The sequence below is a fragment of the Zootoca vivipara genome, chromosome 4 (genome assembly GCF_963506605.1).
Source record: "Zootoca vivipara chromosome 4, rZooViv1.1, whole genome shotgun sequence".
In the NCBI taxonomy this organism is placed as follows: Eukaryota; Metazoa; Chordata; class Lepidosauria; order Squamata; family Lacertidae; genus Zootoca; species Zootoca vivipara.
In genome coordinates, this window is record NC_083279.1 from 32,591,528 (window position 1) to 32,614,984 (window position 23,457).

Genomic DNA, 23,457 nt, shown 5'->3' on the forward strand with positions numbered 1-23,457 from the left:
ACCTTCATTAAAACTAAAATCAGAAGTTTGATATAACAAATACGCGCAGGGAAAGGAATAATAGCTGTTTTATTAGGGGGGACCTTCAAATATCAATGTTTGGTCAATAATTTTAAAGCCACAGGGTGTTGCTAATAAATCCCCTTGATTTCATTGGCGCTTGTTAACTCTCTACATTGATTTCAATGGGGTTCGAGCGAAACTCACTTTGGGAGGTATCCAACTAAACACTTCTACTAGCATAAGCACTTTTGAAAGCATAACAGAACCCTTCACTTTGCTCCAACACTCTCTAAATAGGTTCTGGAGTTCCCCAAACCACCTAGAGCAGATTAAGGGCATGTGTGGTGAGGTGAGGGAGTGGAAGTCCCACTGCACAGCACAAAGTGGTTGTGCTAGTAGAATTCCTAAGATGGGCACCACCCTCAGTCTGAATCAAACCCAGCACCATAACACAACAATGTCACTTTGCCTTCAAACTGTTCCCCAATGTAAATTTTGTATGTAGTCTACACTCACTCAACAAATATTCACTGGGCTGGATCCAAAGATGCCCATCCACAAAGATAAGAGCATTTGATCTAGTGAAGGCTCCTGCTAACCCAAAAAAATGGGGGGGGGGGGCTTTTCAATATTCAGTCAATATTCTTTTGCAGGGGAGGAATTGGCGAAAATCACTTCCCCTCCTTTCTATTAGCAGGTGGGATCGCTGATCTTATGGCAGGAGCGAACCAGCAATACATCACACTGAGCAAGCTGGAGTTAACTCTCTATTAGCAAAATAGGATCTGCACAGGAGTGTCAGGCCTAATGATCACAGCAACTCAGGTCTTGCACCCATGAAGGAGTTGCCAAGACTAAAGGTCCCCACCTCCCATCTTCTCGCCATAGTGTTTTCTAAGCAGTTGGAAACTGTGCCTGTCTTTGCCCCTCCCACTTCATGACTCTCTTGGTTCTGGGGGACCAGGGGGAACAGTAGCTTGTCACAACAGGAAAGGGAAACACCTGTGCCTCTTCACAAGCCTAACTCATCTCTGCCTCTTGGCCTTCCTCCTCCCATTTCAGCTTATGTCTGATTCTAGACTGCTCTCTGCCACAGACTCTCCCAGCTCACTAAGTCCTGCTACCTTTTCAGCTTCCAACACCTCCTCCCAGTCTTCCCTCTCTTTTCCACTCCACTTGTCCCACCAACCAATCCCTGGGCTCTGAGCCTTCTTCCCTTGGAGGTTTCAAAGCAGGTTCCTCCCACCATTCCTTTGCGTCCAACCAGTTCCTGACAGCTTAGCATCAGACCCGTTATCTATTATAAGATTTAACAGCCACCAGCACTGAACGCCAACCACAGCATTCTGAGAGGATACTGCTTCCTGTTTTAATAACAGTTCCCAACAGCATTTTCGATTTTTACTAAAAGAAATCATTTTAAAAGATGTTCATATTATAATACTGCTATTCTAATTTCAATTTGTACTGAAGAAAAGGGAAACTAATGGAAAGCAGCTCTTCTGTATATTGCAGGGCAGGGGAAAGACCTGCAACCAGTTTCTACCAACATCCACCAGCATAGTCAATACCCAGGAATGATGTGAACTGTAGTTCAGCAACATTTGGAAGGCCATGCATACCCCATGACAGGGCTGGAGAAATTCCCCTTTTTTGTAATTAAAATCACAAGCATACACGATAAAATACCAGGAAACCCTTGGGTTTTTAGTTTCCATTGTTAATATACTTAATATAGACTGTATTTATACCCTTGTCTTGTTCTCTGACGGAATGAATTTCAAAGCTGCATTTTTAGAACTTCAAAAATCAGGCTCATCTCATATATTGATGACAGACTGAAGGACTGATTATGTGCTGTATACTTTGATGTACACAGCAGGCTTCCCTAATTTACATCACTTCATATCTTCGCACTTTATAGTCAAGAATTTTGGTGCACTCATCACTCCCCTGACTTCTACTCAGCAGACCCCAGTTGGAAGGTTGATCCATGCTTATGAAACCGTCTCCCAACTATTCAATGAGCCAAACAACACAAAATGAAGAGATCGGTCCCTATTATATGTGCCAGGGTGAGCTTCGGAACAAGTTATGTAAAAGACAGGAAACTACTATGGCTTAAAGCAGGCAGGGATAGGGTGTTTCACGTTACTAGCATCTGTAGCATATTTGGTAAACCTGACACAAGTTCTAAAGAGTTCCTAAAGCTTACAAACTGGTTGAGAAATTCCAGGGTCCCATTCCTGTCGCCATTCCCAGCTTGTTTTGGTATTTTTAATCAGTCACCTCTCCTCCTGCAATATCACAAAATGTTTTTGATACTCCACTTCAAAATCATGTGTGGTGGGCAGCATTAAAGGCAGTGCAGTCTGGGAAAGCACACATCTTTCAGGGTCAGGGTATAAATTCATAGTTCTTTGTAGAACATGTAGAAAATTCAAGTACAGTATATATTTTAGAGAATGTTTTGATATAGGTACACATCACAGAGAGGCTTTCGTTGGCTGAAACATATAGGTACAAATTTCTTGCAGACCTGTGCCTGCAGGACACATCATGTCCATGTAGAGGTCCTTTGGCAAGAAGAAAAACAGCTGCAAACCCTTGGGCTGTAATGGAACTATATTCTGAACAAACTACTCTCCAGTGTGGTACAGAGCCAGGAAAACATATGCCCACAACATGAGATGAAGTATTTCCAGAATGTTGCTTTTTTCCATGGAGGACCATTCTCAATTCAAGTAGGATGCAAATCTGGAACAGAAGCTTTTGCCCTCACATAGGACAGTACATTTGTATGTAGACATAAAGAAGTCAGCACATTTACTAGTGCAATGAGCAGTGAAAAAGGAAGTGGTACTACTTAGCAATATTTTAAGTTGACTCCCCATTGGGAAACCATTAACACACCTAGTCTGAATACATGAATTTGAAGATGGAACAGTTCAATCAGGAAGCTCCAGAAACATGTTAATGAAAGTTGTTGTTTGTTTGAAAAATTACAGGAACAATTTTCTGTGGGTTTATTAAGTCTGAGCTTAAAACATCAAATAAATCACGCAGAACAGAAAGTACAAAACAACTGTTTCAGATCACAGCAACATGTCATTTCAACCATGTACAATTTTATTTTGGATACCAAAAATTTTTAAAGCCAGAAATGCATTTTATGAGGCCAAGTGGAACTTCTACAGTTGAACACATTCTATCCATCTCGATCCTCAAATGCTCCATTTCACTTTGAAAAGTCACATTTATGCACATTTATCCACCCCAAGAACTCTAGAAACAACCCTTTAGGTAATGAAATCAAATCCTTTTCTGAAAAAGACATTTTTAAAAGAAAGAAATGAACTTAGAAAAAAGAAGGGTTTGAAGCACTTGAAAATACAAGGCAAGGAAGACAAGACAGAATTAGCTCTGCAAGTATAAAACAATTGGTTGTTTTTTGTTTTGTTTTGGGATATGTTTTCTTTTTACAATTTTAAAAATACAACTTTTGAAGTGGCTAAGCTCAATGGATGAGCATATGCTTCGACACAAAAGGTCTCAGGTTGTCTCTCCAGCATCTCCAATTAAGTAATTTCTGATAGCCAGGTTGGAACAAAGCCTTTGACTCGTATTTGCTCATCAGTAAATAGTGTATGGCTACATCAGGCACCCCCAAACTTCGGCCCTCCAGATGTTTTGGACTACAATTCCCATCTTCCCTGACCACTGGTCCTGTTAGCTAGGGATCATGGGAGTTGTAGGCCAAAACATCTGGAGGACCGCAGTTTGGGGATGCCTGGGCTACATGGACCAGACCTCTATATAAGACTGTTTCCTATCTTCCAATGACACCTAGTGCCAGATCCAAAGGAAGTCAGCTGTGTGAAAGGGAAATACCTTCAGTTCAACCACAGCTCTGACAAAATTTACTTCTTGGGCCAGAATACAGGATATGGGAAAGGCATAGCCAACCATTTCATGTTTTCAGTCATGGTAACTGGAATAACATTGATAGTAGGTAGATGTTGATTACTGCATTTAGGTGTTTGATTACTGTATTTAGGTGAGGTGGAACAAATATAGCTTACAACAGCATAAGTCTAATTTGCTGTTTAAATTTAATCTTGAGTTTCCATGGATTTAAAATTCAGCAAGTTCAAATCAGATTAATATCGCCATTTCATCGGGTACTTCCTTGATTCCTTTAGCTGGTCAACATTGCAACAGCTGAGAATCAGAAGGGGGGAATAGTATGGGTTAAATGGCTTATTAGTTAAGAATATTTTGACATATTGCTTTCAATCACTTTCTAGAAACTACTGTATGCTCCATAATGGGATTCACCAAGCTATATTTTAAAATGCCCATGCTATGACAGCATTTTCAGCAGGCTGTGTCAGAAGGTTCTACTAATTTGAGCTGTACATGGCTGATACACACATAAATTTACGCCCTGTATGTGTCTACATGAGTAAAGTCTAACAATAATGGGTGCTTCTGTATTATAGTGGTTTAAAAATAAGTGCCTTCTGCGTTGATTGAATCAAATTCATGTATAGGAGGTATACTACAGAACATGAAGGTTCATTGTCAGCAAGGAAACCAACAACATATGTGAATATTTGTGTGGGTATATAGAATATCAGAACTCTTCTGTCTTGCTTTCTTTGCTATCTAGAGAAGCCCAGGAAGCACAAGAGCAGTGGTTCTCAAGGGGTGTGGTGTGCCACACTGGTGTGGCAGGAAAGGATGGCAAGCATAGGGGCAAGATTCAAGGACAATCAAAGTAACATTTAAATATTTCAGTGTAGTAAAGTATCAAAATAATAATTTTTATTTGCAGAATGTGGATACTCTTTCAAAAACCAAGCACTGCTAGGAGTTGTTTCTTTTTGTTTGTTTCTTTTTGTTTTCCAACACTAAATGGAGCCAATAATTTTTTTATTCTAAAGTTTGGCCCAGAGACGTTTGAGAACCACTGCACTAGAGAGTGTAGTGCATTGGCGATATCCTTAAGAAACTTTTTAAGAACTATTCATCATCTCCTCTTAATATGACTAGAGCTAGTGATAAAAGATTTGCTTGACTAAAAGAACTACGGAACATTGTTATATATTTATGTCTACAAAATAATCGAAGGTTTTAAGCCATCTCAGGCGGCTACTTAGTAATTCCAATATGGCCAAACTGCCATATTGTCTAAATAGTCACGTGGTCAAAATCTCTCTCCTGTGCTGAAGCTGCATCAAATTCTGTGATACTGAACTGGCACAACAAGCTATAGATCTTATCTTACCTATATATTCTGTCCATGAGAGGGAAGAATGAAATGGGGCAGCTTCAGGAGGCATCATCGGCCACATAAAATTAGACTTGAGATACTTTGTGGACGCAGTTTTACTACCTGCATATTACAGCAAGGTAAGAACTGGGGCCAATTCATTTAACTGGTTTCTCAACAGGAAGTGACAAAAATGAAACAGACCAATATGGAACCAGGTCATCATGAATGGTTACACTTCACACCATACACCATCTTGGCTGTGAGTCCTGGAAGACTTGCTCCCTCCCTTGCTGGCCTTTTTCCACCTGAGTGACTCCAACTATAAAAGCTGAGGCTGCTCAACAGACTCTTGGGTTGGGGTATTGTTTAGGGGTTTTTTGTAGCAGGGAGGTTGTTGCTGTTATTGATATTCTTATTATTTGTATCTTTATTTTAGATCTTATTATGATTTATGTGGAAATTGTTTCAATTTGGTTGGGTACTGTTTCATGTTTTATTTGTTGTCTATGACTACTTTTGTTATGTTTGTAATTATGCAATATTCATGTTGCAAGCTGCCTTGAGCATGGTTTTGCCTATGGAAAGGCGGCATACAAATAAAATGATGTATTAATGTACACCAGTTTTACCAAGAAATGCTCTAAAACAGGGGTGGCCAACTCCCAAGAGACTGCGATCTACTAACAGAGTTAAAAACTGGCAGTGATCTACCCCCTTTGGGGGGGGGGTTCAGGTCAAAGGTGGTGAGCTTTTTTTAGGGAGGAGGAAAGCCCCGTTTATAAGGGGTTCAGGTATTCAGGTAAAAGTTGCTGTGCTTCTTTAGGAAGGAAAGCCCTTTTTGGGGGGGTTCAGGTACAAGTTGTTGAGCTTTTAATAGGGGAGCAAAAGTTGTTGAGCTGCTTTAGGGGGAGCCAGTGATCTACCAGTGATCTACCACAGATGTCCAGTGATCTACCAGTAGATCACGGTCTACCTGTTGGACTTGCCTGCTCTAAAAGAACTGTCTGTAGGTAAAACAAATGTCAGTCACATTAAATCATCACAATATAAATATTCTGTTCTATTCAGCAAAAAGGACCGTCAGACTATTTCCAACTTAAATTTTATAATAACAGTGGTATAAATTTAAGCCCATTAAGCGTAAATGTGCATTAGACATATCAGTATCCTCAAATTAAACCCATATTGTTTTGACCGATACAAGACAATTTTTGCTTCAATAGTAATGATAAGAACCATTGGCCAAATTTAGACATTACATTAAAACTATGGTTGAGAATGAGCCACTTGAACTCATTCACTTACTCGTTCCTTCTCCTCCTTCACACCTGATGGGGGACCACTGAAAGCATCTATTTTGTTTTGAATAAACCAGTTTCCCATTACATCCATACATCAAGAATGTGTGGTTCATCCTTCCTCCGGGTAGCAAACAAAACCATCTGAAATCAGTTTGATTCTGGTTTACTTCAAACTAGCAGGAGTTGGAATGAAATACAGCTTCTGAAGTTCAGACAAAATATGAAACTGCAGTTTATTTGAAACCAAAAGTGAAAGCTTTCAATCTCCACACCTCACACATAAAGTAGAAATGGGAAGGAGTGTGTGTTGAACCCAAGGCACACTGAAGCCCATTCTTATAACATTAAATATTATAACATTAAATAATGTAAAACATGACATCTCTATCCAGCCAACGTTTAGACATGTATGAAACAGTACATAAAGCTCCAAAATATTTGAAAAATCATCCTTGAATTCGACCAGAAGAGTTACAGAAGAGGGCAATTGAAAGTTCAGGCATGGCAAAAATTGTATTCCAGAACCAGAACTTGGGAGTCTGAAGCAGGAGCTAAGGGTAACACCCACTCCCTCCAGCCAGGATTTTTACAAGCACAAGTTAAAACTTGTTTCATCCCTGCATGTCCTTTGGTTAAAAAAAATTAAGCCTTTAATTTCATAAAATATATAGCCTCCATTGGAGCTCTAATTTATCTTTTACGAGAGTACTATATCATACAAAGGAAACTACCGGTATTCAGCAGAGGTAAACATACTGAAGTGCTCTGAAATCGCTAAGCCTAAACATGTTGAATTCTGTATTGAATTTTGTGTTGAATCATGACCAACATTCACTGGCCAACACTGGCAATGTTGGCGTGTTATACTAACTGACTCTTATTTGAAGGGGGAAAGTGAGGTGAAGAATCAGGTTGTCACCCTATCCTAAACGTGTGCACTGGAGAAGACATTAAACAAGCATCTCCTTAACTCACGATGCTCAACATTTCTGTGTATGTGCAAACTTCATGATCCATTATATTTTACTGTGACAGTCAGCAGTACAACTCAGCTTAAGTATTTTAATTGCTGTACAGCAAATCTTAAGGAGTCATTTCATGCTACACTTTCTCTAAGGGCACATTCAAGTATCAGGACTCTTACTACATCCATCAGGGCAAAAAAGAATGGAAGTGTGAGCATCTTTGATTTAACATATTAGAGGACACATATTGCTTCCAACACAGAAACTAATCTATTGAGGAGAGTAATATTTGAAGCAATCCATTGAATTAGGTTCTTTTTTAAAAAAAAAAAAAGCCTTGGTTTTCTGATCTTACCTTTAAAACTTTAAATATTTAAACACTTGAGGATGTTCAGATCAAAGCTTTTAAGACTTCAAACCCCTGCAGCAAATAAACTCTGCAATGGAGTTAAACCATCTGTTAGGCTTGACCATTCAACATGTTAGTTCTGTTTGTAGCAGAAGGGCTGATTAATTGCTTAGATTAGAAGTTACCCTTTTTACTTGTGTGTCCTATTCCTAAAACTAGTTACAGGTAGGTAGCCGTGTTGGTCTGAGTCGAAACAAAAATAAAAAAATTCCTTCAGTAGCACCTTAAAGACCAACTAAGTTTTTATTTTGGTATGAGCTTTCGTGTGCATGCACACTTCATCAGATGTCTTTAAGGTGCTACTGAAGGAATCTTTTTATTTCTATTCCTAAAAGAATGCCTCACTGTGGGAAGAAGTTAATCCCACCACCTTAAAATAGGCAGTGGTTTGACTCTTCTTTAATAGATCCTACCTGGTTCCAAAGGTTTTAGAAAATCTACAGTCTCTCAATATTCCCTTCCCAGGCCAAGTTGACCAAGAGGGTAGTGGCCAGCAAGCAGAAGCAAATTATCTATATCCATTCCAATCTGGTTTCAGATCTTGTTTGGACACAAGAATAGCCTTGATTGCCTTTATCAGGAGAGAGATGGGGATGGTGACTGTGTTGTTTCACCTTCACCCCTCAGCAACTTTTGACACCACTAACCATGAGCTGGGAGTTGGAACTACTATATTCAGTGGTTCCACTACCTGTAGGGTTGCTACCAGAAAGTACTACTAGGAGATTGCTGCTCAGCAATAAACTGGTAAAATTGAGGTACTGTGTTTGGCAGCTCCCATGTCCAGAAATTAGGTGTGTGGCCTGTTCTAGGATGAACTACACTGCCCCTGAAGGAACAGGCTTGTGGTCTGAGAGTATTCCTGGATTCAGACACATCACCAACTCTCAAGAGATAGGAGTGCTGATGGAGTGCTGATGTCCAGCTTAGGCCGATTCACAAGCTACAGCACTCTTGGACCAGGACAGCCTGGCTTCAGTTGCCTATGCTCTAGTAACCTGTCTGGACTGCTGTAGAATGTGACTGCTAGGCTGGTAAGTGACACAGCCCTTCACTGGTCCTGAAAGTGCTTCACTGGTTTCCGGTGAGCTAGTAGATCCATTTCAAGGTGTTAGTACCAGTATATAAACCCCTAAATGGCTTGGGGCCCAATTACCTAAATGAACACCTTCTTGAGGATCAACCACATCAGATTCTACAACTGGCAGGTAAGGACTTGCTGATGGTGCCACCACTTGGGGCTCCCTTGTTGGTGTTGACCTACAACAGGGCCGTTTCAGTAGTGGTTTCCCATTTGTGGAATTGCTCTTTCTGGTGAGGTGGGTCTGTCTCCAATATTATTACTGACTTTCAGAAGGAATCTGAAAATCATAGAATGTAGAGTTGGAAGGGGTCCTGAGGATCATCTAGTCCAACCCCTGCAATGCAGGAATATACAGCTGTCCCATATGGGGATCGAACTTGCAACCTTGGCATTATCAACACCGTGCTCTAAGCAACTGAGCTATCCAGTCTGCCTTGATCCATGTTCCTGTTTACCCTGATACTGTTCCTGGCAACCCTGGGATCCCTGAATGAAAGAAACTTTTTATTTGTAACTGTAAATTTACCTGTAAATTTTTTGAATGTTGTTAGCTGTTTTGCTTTTTAAAAAAAACAACAACCAGTATTGTTTTATTATGGAAGTGTTTGCTGCCCTGGGCTCCATCAGATAGAAGGGTAGGATATAAATTCAGTAAATAATAGTAACAATAATATCTACAACAACAGAGGACATTTAACATGTTTAAAAGTTTGCCTGAATATGGATTTGAATTCAATAATAACTTTCAAGCCTACTTCTGTGTTTTGGAGTCTCAGGTTGCACTCAAGATTTAAGACAACACACACACACATACACACACACACACACACACACACAAAACAAAGCTATGTTACAAGCATTTGGTATTTACAACACTACAACACTGTGAAACTATTTTTTGGTAATGGCAACCTAAAACAAGCACCCTTTCCTCTGAAAATGTACCATTAAGCGTTCCTTCTACATGAAGCCACTGTCTCGCATATTAAAGAAACTGCTGTTTACATTTGTGGTGTCACTTAGACTAGTGATGTGCTCCTGATTCAAACCCCATTCACCTTCATCTTCTTCCTCTGGCTCAGCTTCTGACCCATTGAGAGAGTTCTCATACAAAAAGATTTGTTCGTCTACATGGGCCGGGGCTAACCGATTTCTCTTAGCACTAACAATGTTTGCAGAGGAACCAAAGAGACGTTCGGGGAAAACCCTTGTGGCCACAATACACCAGTATTTCTGAAGTACCTTTGGCAAAACAGGAAATAAAGCTAGCCTGTCGGACCACCACTTGAGTGGATCTTCATTTAGTCCAAGAACTTTCTGCGATTTGAAATTACTCAGCTCCTCAATAATCTGAGCATGCCACTCCTCTTGGTCTTCAGCACCCCCTGTCTGGCAAAATATCTCTGCAAGCATGTTATTGATGGCGCTAGTAGGAGGAGGGGTAGAGGAAATTACCATTTTTTTCACTGGTGGCTCTTCAGACAAAGCAAAAAACTTTTCTTCAGGCCTCAATGTGTTCTCCTTTACTTCCTCTAGGAGACTCTTTGCGTCCTCTACCACTCTATTTTCAACCTGCTGTCTCTCAAATGCTGAAAGAAATGGAAGTTTCTTGTACCTGGGGTCCAGGAAAGTTGCAACATTGAGAAACATGTCTATGTCAGGTGCATGCTGGTATGTTGTGGACAATTCTTTGGCTATCACTTCCTTTGCCATACTAATTTCTTTCAAGTCATTTTCTTTGATGTTTAGTGTTGTGTTCAGCAGCATGTGAAGGAGAGGTTTCACCATACTTATTGTCGGATATTTGGAAGCAGACATCATTTCAGCAACCTGCTTGAACGGCTGGAGCAAGTCCACCAAGCCTTCAATTGTATTCCACTCATTGGCTTCCAACATCAGGTGGTGATTATTGCTGTCCTCCACAAGAACTGAGGCAATTACGAACTGCTGTTCCTTGAGTCGCTGCAGCATGGCAAGAGTGCTTCCCCACCAGGAAACACGATCGCTCACAAGCATGCAGGGCGGAGTGTTCTGCTGCTTCTGCTTCTCGCTCAGCATGCACATGGCTACTGAAGACTGCTGAAAATATTCCACCAGCTTCCGACACCTCGACAGGAAACCACACAGCTTAGGAAGCTGAAAAGCTTGCTGTATACCTGCATTAAAAGTTTGCCCTAAGCATGGCATCTGCACTGGAATGTCGAGAAGAGAGCAAGCTTTCACAATATCTTTTCCGTAATCTGTTGTAGCACCAAAAACTTTTGTATTGATTCCCCATTCAATGAATATCTCATAAAGTACTCGCGTAATAGTCTCTGCGGTGTTTTCCTCGGGCACTTCGAATGTTTTTAAACACCGGGAATTAACAGCCAGGCAGCTGGAAGCGCCGCTACTGAGAAAATGAACTGACAGTGTTACGTAGGATCTGTTCTGGTTCCCACTTCTCCACATGTCAGAGGATATGCCACACCACGGGATATCAGTCAGCTCTTTTAGCACAACATCCCTAACAGCCATATATTTTTCAGGAATCGCTTTTGTGCAGAAATACTTTCTGCAAGGAAGTTCATATCTGGGGTCGGCCGTTCTTAAAAGGTTCTTGAAGGTCGGCTCATCTACAATGGAAGGAGGATATAACCCCTCACATAGTAAGCTAATCACTGCCAATGTTAGCTCTTGGTGCTTTTTATTCTCGTAACTGTGACCTGCCTTCATAATTAAGGTGTCCTGAACAACCTGCTGAGACGATTCTGGCTTCAGTTTTGAAAACGCCGTGGCAAAGGCCTCCCTCATTTGCTCAGTGTTGCTTTTCACAAACTCGCAAAACTCGTCTGGATGATTCTTTTCAAGGTGGTAAGAGAGGTTAGACGTGTTTCCTGAATAGGCTATCTGTGCCATGCAAATGCGGCAGTAGATTTTCTTCCACTGCATTATACATCCTTCCGCATTGGTATCAAAGCCAAAGTACTTCCACACTTTGCTCTTTGCTCTTGGGTGGGCCACTAACTTTAGGTCTGACGGGGAAGTCTCCAAACTTTTATTCTCCATTGCTTCTTGGCCACAGTCCCAACCTTTTGGTTCTTCACTCATTAATGAGCACCTGATAAAAGGCAGCAAACAAACATAAAATGAGAAAGCGTAGGTCTGATCAAATATGAGAAATCAGTGCTTTTGCGAACAAGCACAATATACTTAGTATTATCTGAATACGATTGAGGGTGGCTCCTACTCTGCAAGCAGGACACACCACAGCCTATGTATCTGTACACCATATGGCAAATTCAGGGTGTCGACAAAAGACCTGTCCAAAACTAAAAGTTACATGGTATGTGGAACTAGCTCAGTTTTAGCTTGCACTCATCTCCTTACCGCAAACGGCTTATGCCATTTCAGCAGTGAAACTATGACAAAATACTAAGGGAATCATACATTTTGGCTGGCCTTGACAGCCAACCAAAAATTGGGTTGCCACAAATACACTCCTCTGCAGGAGGGGAAAGCTTATCTCCCAGCACGATCTTGTTCCTGATGGCACTCTGAGCACTTCCAAAGCACAGCATAATGTCAAGGATGATTTCCTGCCTTGTTCTGCTCCTGGATCAGGAGGATAGTAAAGGTTGCTCCTGTTCTTCGACTCTGGGTCCCAGATGTTGTTGGACTGCAAATGTCTCATCACCCCAAGCCAATTTAGCCAATGGTCAGGAGTTATGACAACTGCAGTCTATCACCAGCTGAGGACCCAAGGAGAAGCAGGCTGACCTATGTCATGCTGACCTCTAGAAGGCCTGATAACAATTTCAAAGCACAATGTGACTGCTGCAGGAACTCTCCTCCCCGTAACCAAGCTCAGGTGGTCGGGAATTCATGACACTTCCCAATGGGAGGAAAGACACTCACCATGGCGAGATTGACAATATTTAAGCCCTAATTAATTCAGGTTTGTACATACGCACTGTGGGCAGTCAATTGTCTGATTAAGAATTGCCTCAACGGGAGCTTTTGTAAATTAGTTGATTGTTGTCTTTTCTCTCTCTCTCCCTTTGAGGTTATCAGTGCACTACAGTTAATTAAAATAGGTATGTGTGGCTGTACAGGCAGGCCAGTAGACATTTTTGTGGGCTTTAAAAATGTTGTGAATTTATGTGCAGGGTAGGATTAAGCACTTCCACAGCCCCAGACATTACCAAATTTTATAGCAACCCAAATGGTTTGTAACTTTTGATTTCAACATCCTCTTGCAAATAATTTAAAAGAATATTTATTGAGTGGGACCCAGTTTAAGTCAATGGAGTTAGGTTTCCCAGAGATTATATGTAAACAAATGTTATGCTGCTTTTAATGCAACTTAAAATCTTGAATACATTTTAGGGCAGAAGCCACACGTAACTAGTGGTGGCAGAACCACCACTGTATTTGCTCCACAGCTGAACAGGCAAGCCAATTTAAAAGATCAGCAAGCAAGAAAAGTGGCTTGCCCTGTTCAGTCTTGTAAGCTATAGACATTTCTGAATGTGCACTCTCTTCTCTTGCATGCATAGCTTTGAAGGAATGTACCCTAAACCAAGTCCCTGAATTTAAATAATCCACATTATCTAATTTGTTTCAGTGGGACTTCACAAATACACACCATCCATAGATCTTCAACTTCCTTTCTCTTTCTGTCTTGTTTTGTGTTTGAAAATACTGCAATTTAAATAAAAATACAACTATTAGTATGTTATTGTTTTTTCTACTGTTTTTGTTGCATTGTGATTTTTATGTTCTATGCCATCTTTCTGTATTTTCTATGCAAATGTGATGTGTGTGTGTGTGTGTGTGTGTGTGTGTGTGTAAGCAATTCTTGAATCCATGCATTAGTGCCCTACTAATTCCCTTGGGGATAACAAATAAGTGTCAGGTCATCCAGCAAAGCCTCTTGGCTGCCCCTTTCATGAGTGCCTATCAGACTCCTTCAGGCCACCAGTCTGCCTACATATCCTGATGCTGACTCCCTTTTACATTCCCCTAAGACACTCCAATACGCACCACAAACATCCATATTTTTGGAATGCAACTTAATTACTCAACATATTCAAATTTACATAATTTACATTCATTAATGAGATGCTCAAGGCTAAGAATATTTAAGAAGTCAATCCTGAAAAAATTAAGATGCCTAAGAAAGTGCCTGGCTGGTTTAAACTAATCTTCAAAGAGTTGCAATTACAGTTGCTGCTGAATAAGAAGCAGCAATTCTTACCTAAACCTCGCTGATTAGAAATTGATGCATCCTTTACTGTGATTAATATCCATGCTTTGAAACTGTCAGCGCAAATTATTGACCCAATCTTGTTCTGCCACGTCATTCCCAAAGAGACAGCAGTTTAAAAGATCCACAATATGTTGTCTCACAACTCCTAACTGACAAGGGAAACAAAACATGAAGCAACATATATAGATTCAAATTGTTACATACAGTATACTATAGAGAGAGAGAAACACTGATATTCTTATCAGTATCTACTCTTGTTTCAAGTGCCACTGTTTTAGGGCCAATGTCCAGGGGTTTGAGGCCTAGAGACTTTCTCCCGGAATACAGAGAAGCTTGGAAGCAAGAGGACTAAAAATTGTTTTTGAATGAATAAATAAATGCATGAAAAATCCACAAGAATTTTGATCCATATATTTTTAAGTCAATAATAATTTTTAAAAATAATAATCCTTAGGCATGTAGCAAGCCTGCTGCCAAATAAAAGGTTCAGAGTTCAGGTGTTCCCTGAATTCATCCTGCCACTATACATGTGGCAACCATTTTAGGCAAGTCCAATTGATGTGCGATTGTCAAAGCATGGGTCCCTTTGGACCCAGAAGAGGGCAGAATGGAGGTGTGGTGTGGGCAGAACAGGCAGGCTTATGCACACTCTGCTGACGTGCCCTTTGACCCAGAACGCAACCCCCACAGATACAGGGAGTTGCCTGTAAACTTAGTACAGTCATACCTTTGGTTACAGATGCTTCAGGTTGCGCGTTTTCAGGTTGCACACCGAGCCGAAGCTGGAAGTACCGGAACGGGTTATTTCCGGGTTTCGACGCTTTGCCGAATTGAGACCTACGCGTGCGCAGACGCGGCGCTGCGGGTTGCAAACGTGCCTCCTGCACAGATCACGTTCGCAACCCAAGCGTCCACTGCACTGTAAAACCTTCATTAGAGGAAGGTGTTGTGGGAAGGAAGGGAGAAAGATTAAAGTCCGCCTTTGTTTTGGTCTACTGCTGCCACCAAGTCCACTATCTGCCTAAATGCTAGAAGAGGATTAATGTAGAACATAGAACATAGCATTTTCATCTGTTGATAAACCTGCCTGGGTGATATATATTCCCACAAATAGGTGGGGAAAGGGGATGAGATAATCAGTACAGTATGTGGGCTGCCGTCAGCCCTGGGTCCTTATGTTGTGCAGGGCCATCCCACCCTTAATTCAACTAGTTGCCAGAAGTCTGATACTAGGACTTGTATACAACACCTGCCCTTGGTCTTAAAATCTAGTAGATTTTACTTATCTAGCAATAAGTAAACCACATGGAAATCTCATATCTATGTCTAATGATGCTGGACAGTACCAAAGCAACATACAAAAGCACACATTACACATACAGCAGACATGTTTTTCAGATGAAAAAGGATGAAGTCTTTAGGCTGCAATCCTGTGCACCAGGGTCACCCCCATATCATACACTTTAAGCACTTTTATACCACTTTAACAGTCATGGAGAATCCTGGGAACTGTAGTTGCTTAAGGGTGATGGGAACTACAACTCTGTGAGGTCAGCACCCTTAACGAGCTATGGTTCCCAGAATTTTGCCTGACCACTAAAGTGGTATAATAGTGTTTTAATAGCATGGTGTGGATGTAATCCAGGTGTGTGTGGAGAACCTTCAGCCCTGAACTACAACACCCATTAGCCCCAGCAAACATGGTCAATGATCCGAGTTAGAATTCAGCAACGTTGGGAGGTCCAAAGATTCCCTACACCTGCTATATGTGTTTACTCTTAATAAGCCCCAACAAACTACCGTACGTGGGATTTGCTTCCAAAGAAACACACATAGGTTTGTGCTGTTAGCGGCCTGTTTAGAATATCATTGTAAATCAAAATAGAAAATAAATGTGCAGAGTGCATTTAATGCATCATCAAATGCAATCAAATATGAGACAGATTTCTGAAATGTAAACCAAAAGTTAAATACAGTAAGAACTTTTTACGGCTAAAAATATTTTATGCACACAGTCAGCAATTAAGTCCCAAGGAAAGCTACATTCTACATATCAAACACTAATTTAAATGAAGAATTCAATGCTACTGGTTCTGTTGCAAGGAGGAAGCAGAAGATAAGACTTAGCACAGCGTCCCTTTAGCATGCGGAAAGCAGCTGACCTCATGTGGAATTTCTCTGCAGCCTAAGCATGGTTAATTGTACCACATCAGGGCAGAAACATCATTCAAAATAAGGACTGTTTAACCCACCCAGGCACGAACTAATCAAGAATGGTTCTTGCACCCCAGCTGCAAAGTTTTAATATAACATGTCATAAAGAAAACACTGCTACAGTGAGGGGGGGGGAGTATTTGATCTCCTGCTAAATTTTCCTATTTGCCCTCTGACGAAGAAATGACTAGTCCATAATTGTAATGGTAGGTTTATTGTAGCTGTGAGAGGTAACAACAGGAAACCCCCAAAAACCCAGAAGGCAAAAGTCAGAGATTGATGCAGCGGTGGAGCTTCATGCTCCGCCACCGGGAGCGGAGAGCAGGTGCGCTGCCCCCAGGGACGTGGGATGCGTTCTGGGGGCGGGGCGGGGGCGTTTTGGGGGTGGGGCATGCCGTGTGCAGGGGTGGGGCGGGCAGCCGCGATTGCGCCCCTAGAATCGCGCCGCCCAGGGCGCCCCGCCCCCACGCCCCTGGATTGATGTGCATTATAATGAATGAAATAAGTATTTGATCCCCTATCAACCAGCCAGATGTCAGGCTACCTGGTATCTTCACTGTATGTAACGAGCTGAGATTAGAAGCACCTGCTGTAAGGGAGACGTCTTACAGTACCTGTAATCCCAGCTCGTTACAATACCTGTACAAAAGACACCTGTAGACAGAAGCAATCAATCCAGCAGATTCCAAAGCTGCCACCATGACCAAGACCAAAGAGCTGTCCAAGGATGTCAGGGACAAGATTGTAGACCTGCACAAGGCTGGACTGGATTACAAGATATTGCCAAGCAGCTTGGTGAGAAGGTGACAATAGTTGGTGCAATAATTTGCAAATGGAAGAAACACAAAATAACTGTCGACCTCCCTCGGTCTGGGGCTCCATGCAAGATCTCATCTCGTGGAGTTGCAATGATCAGAACGGTGATGAAGCAGCCCAGAACTACATGGGAGGAACTTGTCAATGATCTCAGGGCAGCTGAAAACAGTTGGTAACACACTATGCCATGAAGGACTGCAGAGCCCACAAGGTCCCTTTGCTCAAGACAGCAAATGTACAGGCCCGTCTGCAGTTTCCCAATGCACATCTGAATGACCCAGAGGAGAACTGGGTCAAAGTGTTGTGGTCAGATGAGACCAAAACCGAGCTCTTTGGCATCAACTCAACTTGCTGTGTTTGGAGGAGGAATGCTGCCTACGACCCCAAGAACACCATCCCCACCGTCAAACATTGAGGGGGACATATTATGCTTTGGGGGTGTTTTTCTGCTAAGGGGACAGGACACCTTCACCGCATCAAAGGGACGATGAACAGGACCATGTATAGTCAAATCTTGGGTGAGTACCTCCTTCCCTCAAGCCAGGGCATTGAAAATGGGTCAAGGATGGGTATTCCAGCATGACAATGACCCAAAACACACAGTCAAAGCAACAAAGGTGTGGCTCAAGAAGCAGCACATTAAGGTCCTGGAGTGGCCTAGCCAGTCTCCTGGCCTTAATCCCATCGAAAATCTGTGGAGGGAGCTGAAGGTTCGAGTAGCTACACATCAGCCTCGCAATCTTACTGACTTGGAGAGGATCTGCAAAAAGGAGTGGGACAAAATACCTCCTGAGATGTGTGCAAACCTGGTGGCCACCCAAAAGAAACGTCTGATCTCTGTAATTGCCAACAAGGGTTTTTCCACCACGTACTAAGGCATCTTTTGCAAAGGGATCAAATACTTATTTCACTCATTACAATGCACACCAATCTCTGACTTTTGCCTTCTGAGTTTCTGGGGGTTTTCTTCGTCAGAGGGCAAACAGGCAAATTTAGCAGGGGATCAAATACTTTTTTCCCTCACTGTATCAACAATGACAGCACAATGTATTTTTAGCCCTAACTATTCTTACAGAAAAGTAAAACATTACGTTCTGACTCAAAAATTAGTCACATCTACCTTGTGAACTTTATTGCATTTTTGTTGTCTGCTTTAAAGAAATAAGTAGATCATGAAAAGCAATCAGAAATTGAGCAAAACAGAGCAACATTATCCAATGAAGACACATTATGAAATCTGAACTGCTAACAATTCTAGAACTTAAGAGGTTCTCCACCCCCTTGGTACAGTCAAAATATATTACTCCAACATTTTTAGAAAGTACATAAAAAACTGGCATGTTTTTTATTGAGCTTCATAAAATACAGATTGAAAAGTGAAAACTCAAAAGCTATGGATTACTCTACTTTTAAGAAGATGGTGTCCAGTTTGGTTTCTGTAGTTTCTTGGATCCTGCGGCCTCACACTGCACCTCTGAAATGCATCACTGGGGCAGGGACGATCTGCTTTTTCTCTTTAGATAACAAACAAATCCTAGCCCTAAGCACACTGACTCAGAAGTTAGCCTACTGCTTCCATTGGGCTTACTAGGACAAGGTGATCCTCTTGACCTGGGTGTGCCGCCTGCTGCAACGTACCTTTTCTGCCCACAGCACTAGGTATTATTCAACTTCGAACCCTGACACTGTCCGCGGTTCCTACTACCTGTAGCCTATTATCAACTGTAACAGAATGCACTTATAACAGGTCGGTCCAACCTAAGAGCCACAGGTTTGCGGCTGGAAGGGGGCGTGTACGCATTTGCTAAAGGTCTGCATGCCTCCGGGGGGGGGGGGCGAGAGCCGCGGGTGAGGGCTTGGAAGGACACTGACACGGCCGAGCCTACGCTCTGCGATGTCAGGCCTGAGAGAATAAGATCCCCCTCCGGGCAGCGACAAAACAAAGCCCGGGGAAGCGGGCGCCTAGATGTGCCCTCCTTCCGCGGAAGCAAAAATTTGGCTTGGCTTCCCTCCACCGCTGCCAGTTGGGTGTGTGATTTTCATAATGATAATCCCTGGAAGGAAGGAAGAGCCTTTCCTCGCTGCTGCCGCCGCCGCCCCGGGCAGAAGAAAAGCGAGCTCGTGTTGCCCCCCCCCCCGCGCGCGCGCTTTCCTTTCCCCAGCTCGGCGCGCCACTTGGCGAGGTGGCAGGCGCTGAGCGAGGTGCTTCTCTGCCCAGCCTCTCCTCCCCAGAAACCCGCAGCCCTTACTAACCTGGCTTCAAAGGCCAGCCTGGTCGGAGGAGGCGGCGGAGCAGCTGGTGCAACACGACGCGGAAGCCGATCCAATAGACTCGTATGGCAGGCAGCGCCAGCGAGAGGAGCGACATGGCTCTTTCTTCGCCGCCGCCTCCGGCTCTTCCTTGTGCTTTTTCTCAGCTCGAAGGAGAACAAGCGACACGCCTCCCGGGCTCCGGAGCGCTCGGCTCAGAGCACTCGCTAGCTACACCCAGCGGAAGAGGAGGAGGAGGAGGAGGAGAAGTCCTTTTCCGGGCATGTGCGCGCTTCGCTCGCGATCTGGCTCTCTCGCTCTCCCTTTCTTACACCCTCCCTTCCACACCATGCGTGCAACTGGGCTGCGGTTACATACACTTTCCCATTCCTACCCCGTGCTAATTTCGGCAGTAAGAATTTGCATGCTTTGAAATAGGGCTCTCAGCCACCTAGGCTGTGAAATGAGGTCACTTGCCGGAATGTGGAACAATAGAGAACATAACGCTTTTTTCACTTGCTTTGGAACACGCATTTCTAATTCAAAGGAAGCAGCCGCTGACTACCTTACGGTGAAAAGTAATAAAGAAACTAGTAGATTTTTAAAAATAAAATAAACGTTGGTTAAATGCATGATTGAAAAATACCTTTCAACGGTGACATTCAAATCTGCCTGCAATTCTGCCCAGTGGAAAGGCATCAAGCAATAGGGAGGGTATATTTATTTTAAAGTCTGGTGTTTCTAATGCAATTCTCCCTTAAAGGTGTCAGACCTCTTGTTAAAATGTTTTCACTGGCTCCTTCACAACCTATTTACATCAATTATCTTCCAGGATGGAGGGCCCTGACTAGAATATATATTGCTGCTGCGGCCCTTGGATAAGGTGACCTGGGAAGACAAAGCTTGGTTAAAAGAACCCATGAAAAGAAGTACTTAAATTAAAAGAATTGTATTTGCCTGCTCTTACTCCCTGTATTCAATCCATCAAGGGTGCCTGTGGTACCCAAATCATCCTTCAAAGCACACACATTCATGGCATTCATTCAGTAGAGTCTATGACTCAGTAACAAATAGAAAGAATTCATGGGCGTACCCAGTGAGGGGCGGGGGGCAGCTCCCCCCGAAGCAAAAAAATTACTGTATTTTACGGACTATAGCCCTCACTTTTCCCCTCCAAAAACTGAAGGGGAAAAGTCGCTGTGGGTTATGGAAATCAGGCTGTTTCTGCCCCCTCCGTGGCTGCAGCCAGCGACAGAAACATGGGGAGCGTGAGAAGCAGCCTGAAATCGGGCTGTTTTCGCCCCCTCCGCGGCTGCAGCGAGCGATAGGAACGTGGGAGGGGGGGCGGAGCAGCCTGAGCTGGTTAGGTGGACGGGAGCTCCATCCTTCCCCCCCTCTTTCTTTCCTTTTTCTCCCTCCCTCCCTCCCTCCCTCCCTCCCTTCTCTCTCTCTCTCTCTCTCTCTCTCTCTCTCTCTCTCTCTCTCTCTCTCTCTCTCTCACCCACCCCTTCCTTCCTTCCTTCCTTCTCTCTCTTCCCTCCCTCCTTCCTTCCCCCTCTCTTCCCCTCTCTTGCCCCCCCCTAGTTTTGATCCTGGGTACGCCCCTGGAAGGAATTGATGTGGGCAGGAATCTTGCAGTCATGCAGCCAGCTTCCTGCTCTCTTGACCCCTGCCTCACCTGGCTGGCGAAAGGCAGTCAGGAGGGGTTGACTGGATGGGTCCAGAATGCGGTAGATACATCGCTATGTGACAGGGTGGTGCCTATTGTCCTTAAACAGGCAGGGGTGCACCTGTGTCAAGGAGAGGGCCAGGGAGAGTGCAACTCTGCTTCTTGATACCTCCATAACTTTTGGTACCATGGACCATGGTATCCTCCTGTACCAACTCGGGGGAGGGGGGGCACTGTTTTACAGTGGTTTTTCTGCTACCTAGAGGGTTGTGTCCAGAAACTAGCACTGGGAGACTGGGTTCCAGCTGCATGGTCTTTGCGCTATGGTGTGCCACAAGGTACAATCTTCTCCCCAATGCTGTTTAGCATATACGGTGATTTTGACTGTTTGGGTCAAGATGGAATAAATTATCTTCCTGTTCAAAAACCCTCTATTATAAAACTGGAATTGTATATTTGCAGAATGTTTTTCATTGCATGTCCCTTTGGTTGTTCCGTTATTAAAGGAAAACACTTCCTCTAACCCATACACACAGCAATTGCAAACATAACTGGGTAGCTCATGGTGACCAATTTGTAACACATTTTGAAAATACAATCATTCACATTCATGGCAATTTAGATTCCATGACTGTAGCAGAGTTTGAGATGAATGCAGCTAGTCTTGTCCTATTACAATAGATACATTTTTTAAGTAGTTTGAGTAAGAAAGTGGACAACCTACTTTGAGGTTTGTGGCCGGGCTACCATATGTGCCCTTGATCTTTGCACCATGTAGCTAATTAAAGCTACCAAAAGAAGTTTAAATATTTGAGTCACAAATGTGACTAATGTCTCTTTGAGAGGTGTACTCCTTGTTGTGTTAAAAGAGGCAGTGGTGCAAGCTGATTTCTTCTTTAAAAAGATAATCCGGGACTTCAATTACTGTTTGCCCTTTCTAAGCAAGATCTTGGAGTGTGTGCTGGCCTCAACTCCAAGGGCTGCTGGATGACCATTCCAGTGTGGTTTTCTGTCTGAGTTTGGGAGGGGAACTAATTCAGTAGCCCTGAAAAATGATCTTCACTGGGGGGAGTGTGACTTTTTTGGATTCTGCTTGACATCTCATTGATTTCCAGTACCACTGAACATTGTATCCTTCTGAGGCAGGTGTCCAGACTGGGGCTTAGAGACACTGTTTTTCAGCAGCTGGGGTCCATTTTGGGTGGTTGGTCCCAAAAAGTGGGTTATTCTTTTCCTGCTGCTCTTCCCCATGGTCTTTGACTTTTGGCAAACATGGTCTGCAGGCCAAACAAAGCCCAGAAGGGTCTTTAGCTCACATGGTTGTTTTGCTGAAGACCTGTCCCTGAAGTGCTTACACAGTATTCCATGATACCAAATCAGTTTGGGCAGTTGAACCTGAAGACAATGGTTGGAATTCAACATAGCACTAAGGAGTTTGTTCCATCAGCACAAGCATTTCTGCTTGACCAGTGAAATGATCTCCCCTTTCCTTCTCTTGCTTGCTGTTCTGGGGGTTTCTCCTGACCTTCCAGAGCAGAATGGAGGGAGCTGTAGAGAGAGTGGGAGGGAGTCCTGTTGCACTAGCGGGAATCCATGCATTGGCTTCCACTAATGGAACTGGGGAGCTGAATAAGGCCCAATGTTTATCTAAGCCAGCTATTGCTTTCATCCCCTTCATGGATCAATGCCTTGTCATGGCAAAGGGGCTTGAATAACTCAAAGAAGCTATGAGCTATGCCATGCAGGGCCACCTAAGATGGACAGGTCATAGTGGAGAGTTTTGACTAAACGTGATCCACCTGGAGAAGGAACTGGCAAGCCACTCCAGTATCCCTGCCAAGAAAACTCCATGGACGAAGACAACAGGCATATAAAAGTTATGACGCTGGAAGATCTGCCCCTCAGGTCGGAAGGCGTCCAACATGCTACTGGGGAAGAGCGAAGGACAAGTACAGGTAGATTCAGAGCTGATGAAGCGGCTGGGCCAAAGCCAAAAAGTCGCTCAGTTGCGGATATGCCTGGAAGTGAAAGGAAAGTCCGATGCTGTAAAGAAAAATATTGCATAGGAACCTGGAATGTAAGAACCATGGATAATGGTAAGCTGGATGTGGTCAAAAATGAGGTGGCAAGAATAAATATTGACATCCTGGGCATCAGTGAACTAAAATGGAAGGGAATGGGCGAATTCAGTTCGGATGACTATCATATCTACTACTG

General features: G+C 43.1%; 1 protein-coding gene across 6 annotated transcripts in view; it reads right to left on the reverse strand.

Annotated features, from left to right (window-relative positions):
• Window positions 1–23,457, reverse strand: part of ZBED1 (zinc finger BED-type containing 1) — a 117,007-nt gene that overhangs the window by 71,121 nt on the left and 22,429 nt on the right. Inside the window, exons 1-4 of one of the 6 annotated variants that reach the window (XM_035114806.2) lie at window positions 15,019–15,158; window positions 14,280–14,440; window positions 13,668–13,723; window positions 7,874–12,140 (exon numbers count right to left, since the gene is read on the reverse strand). In XM_035114806.2, the coding sequence (XP_034970697.2) occupies window positions 10,001–12,130 (2,130 nt within the window). In that variant the 5' untranslated portion in view covers window positions 12,131–12,140; window positions 13,668–13,723; window positions 14,280–14,440; window positions 15,019–15,158 and the 3' untranslated portion in view covers window positions 7,874–10,000. Of the gene's footprint in view, window positions 1–7,873; window positions 12,141–13,667; window positions 13,724–14,279; window positions 14,441–15,018; window positions 15,159–19,574; window positions 19,825–23,457 lie in introns of those variants that run through there. The other 5 variants (XM_035114816.2, XM_035114809.2, XM_035114810.2 and 2 more) reach the window with 5 other exon arrangements.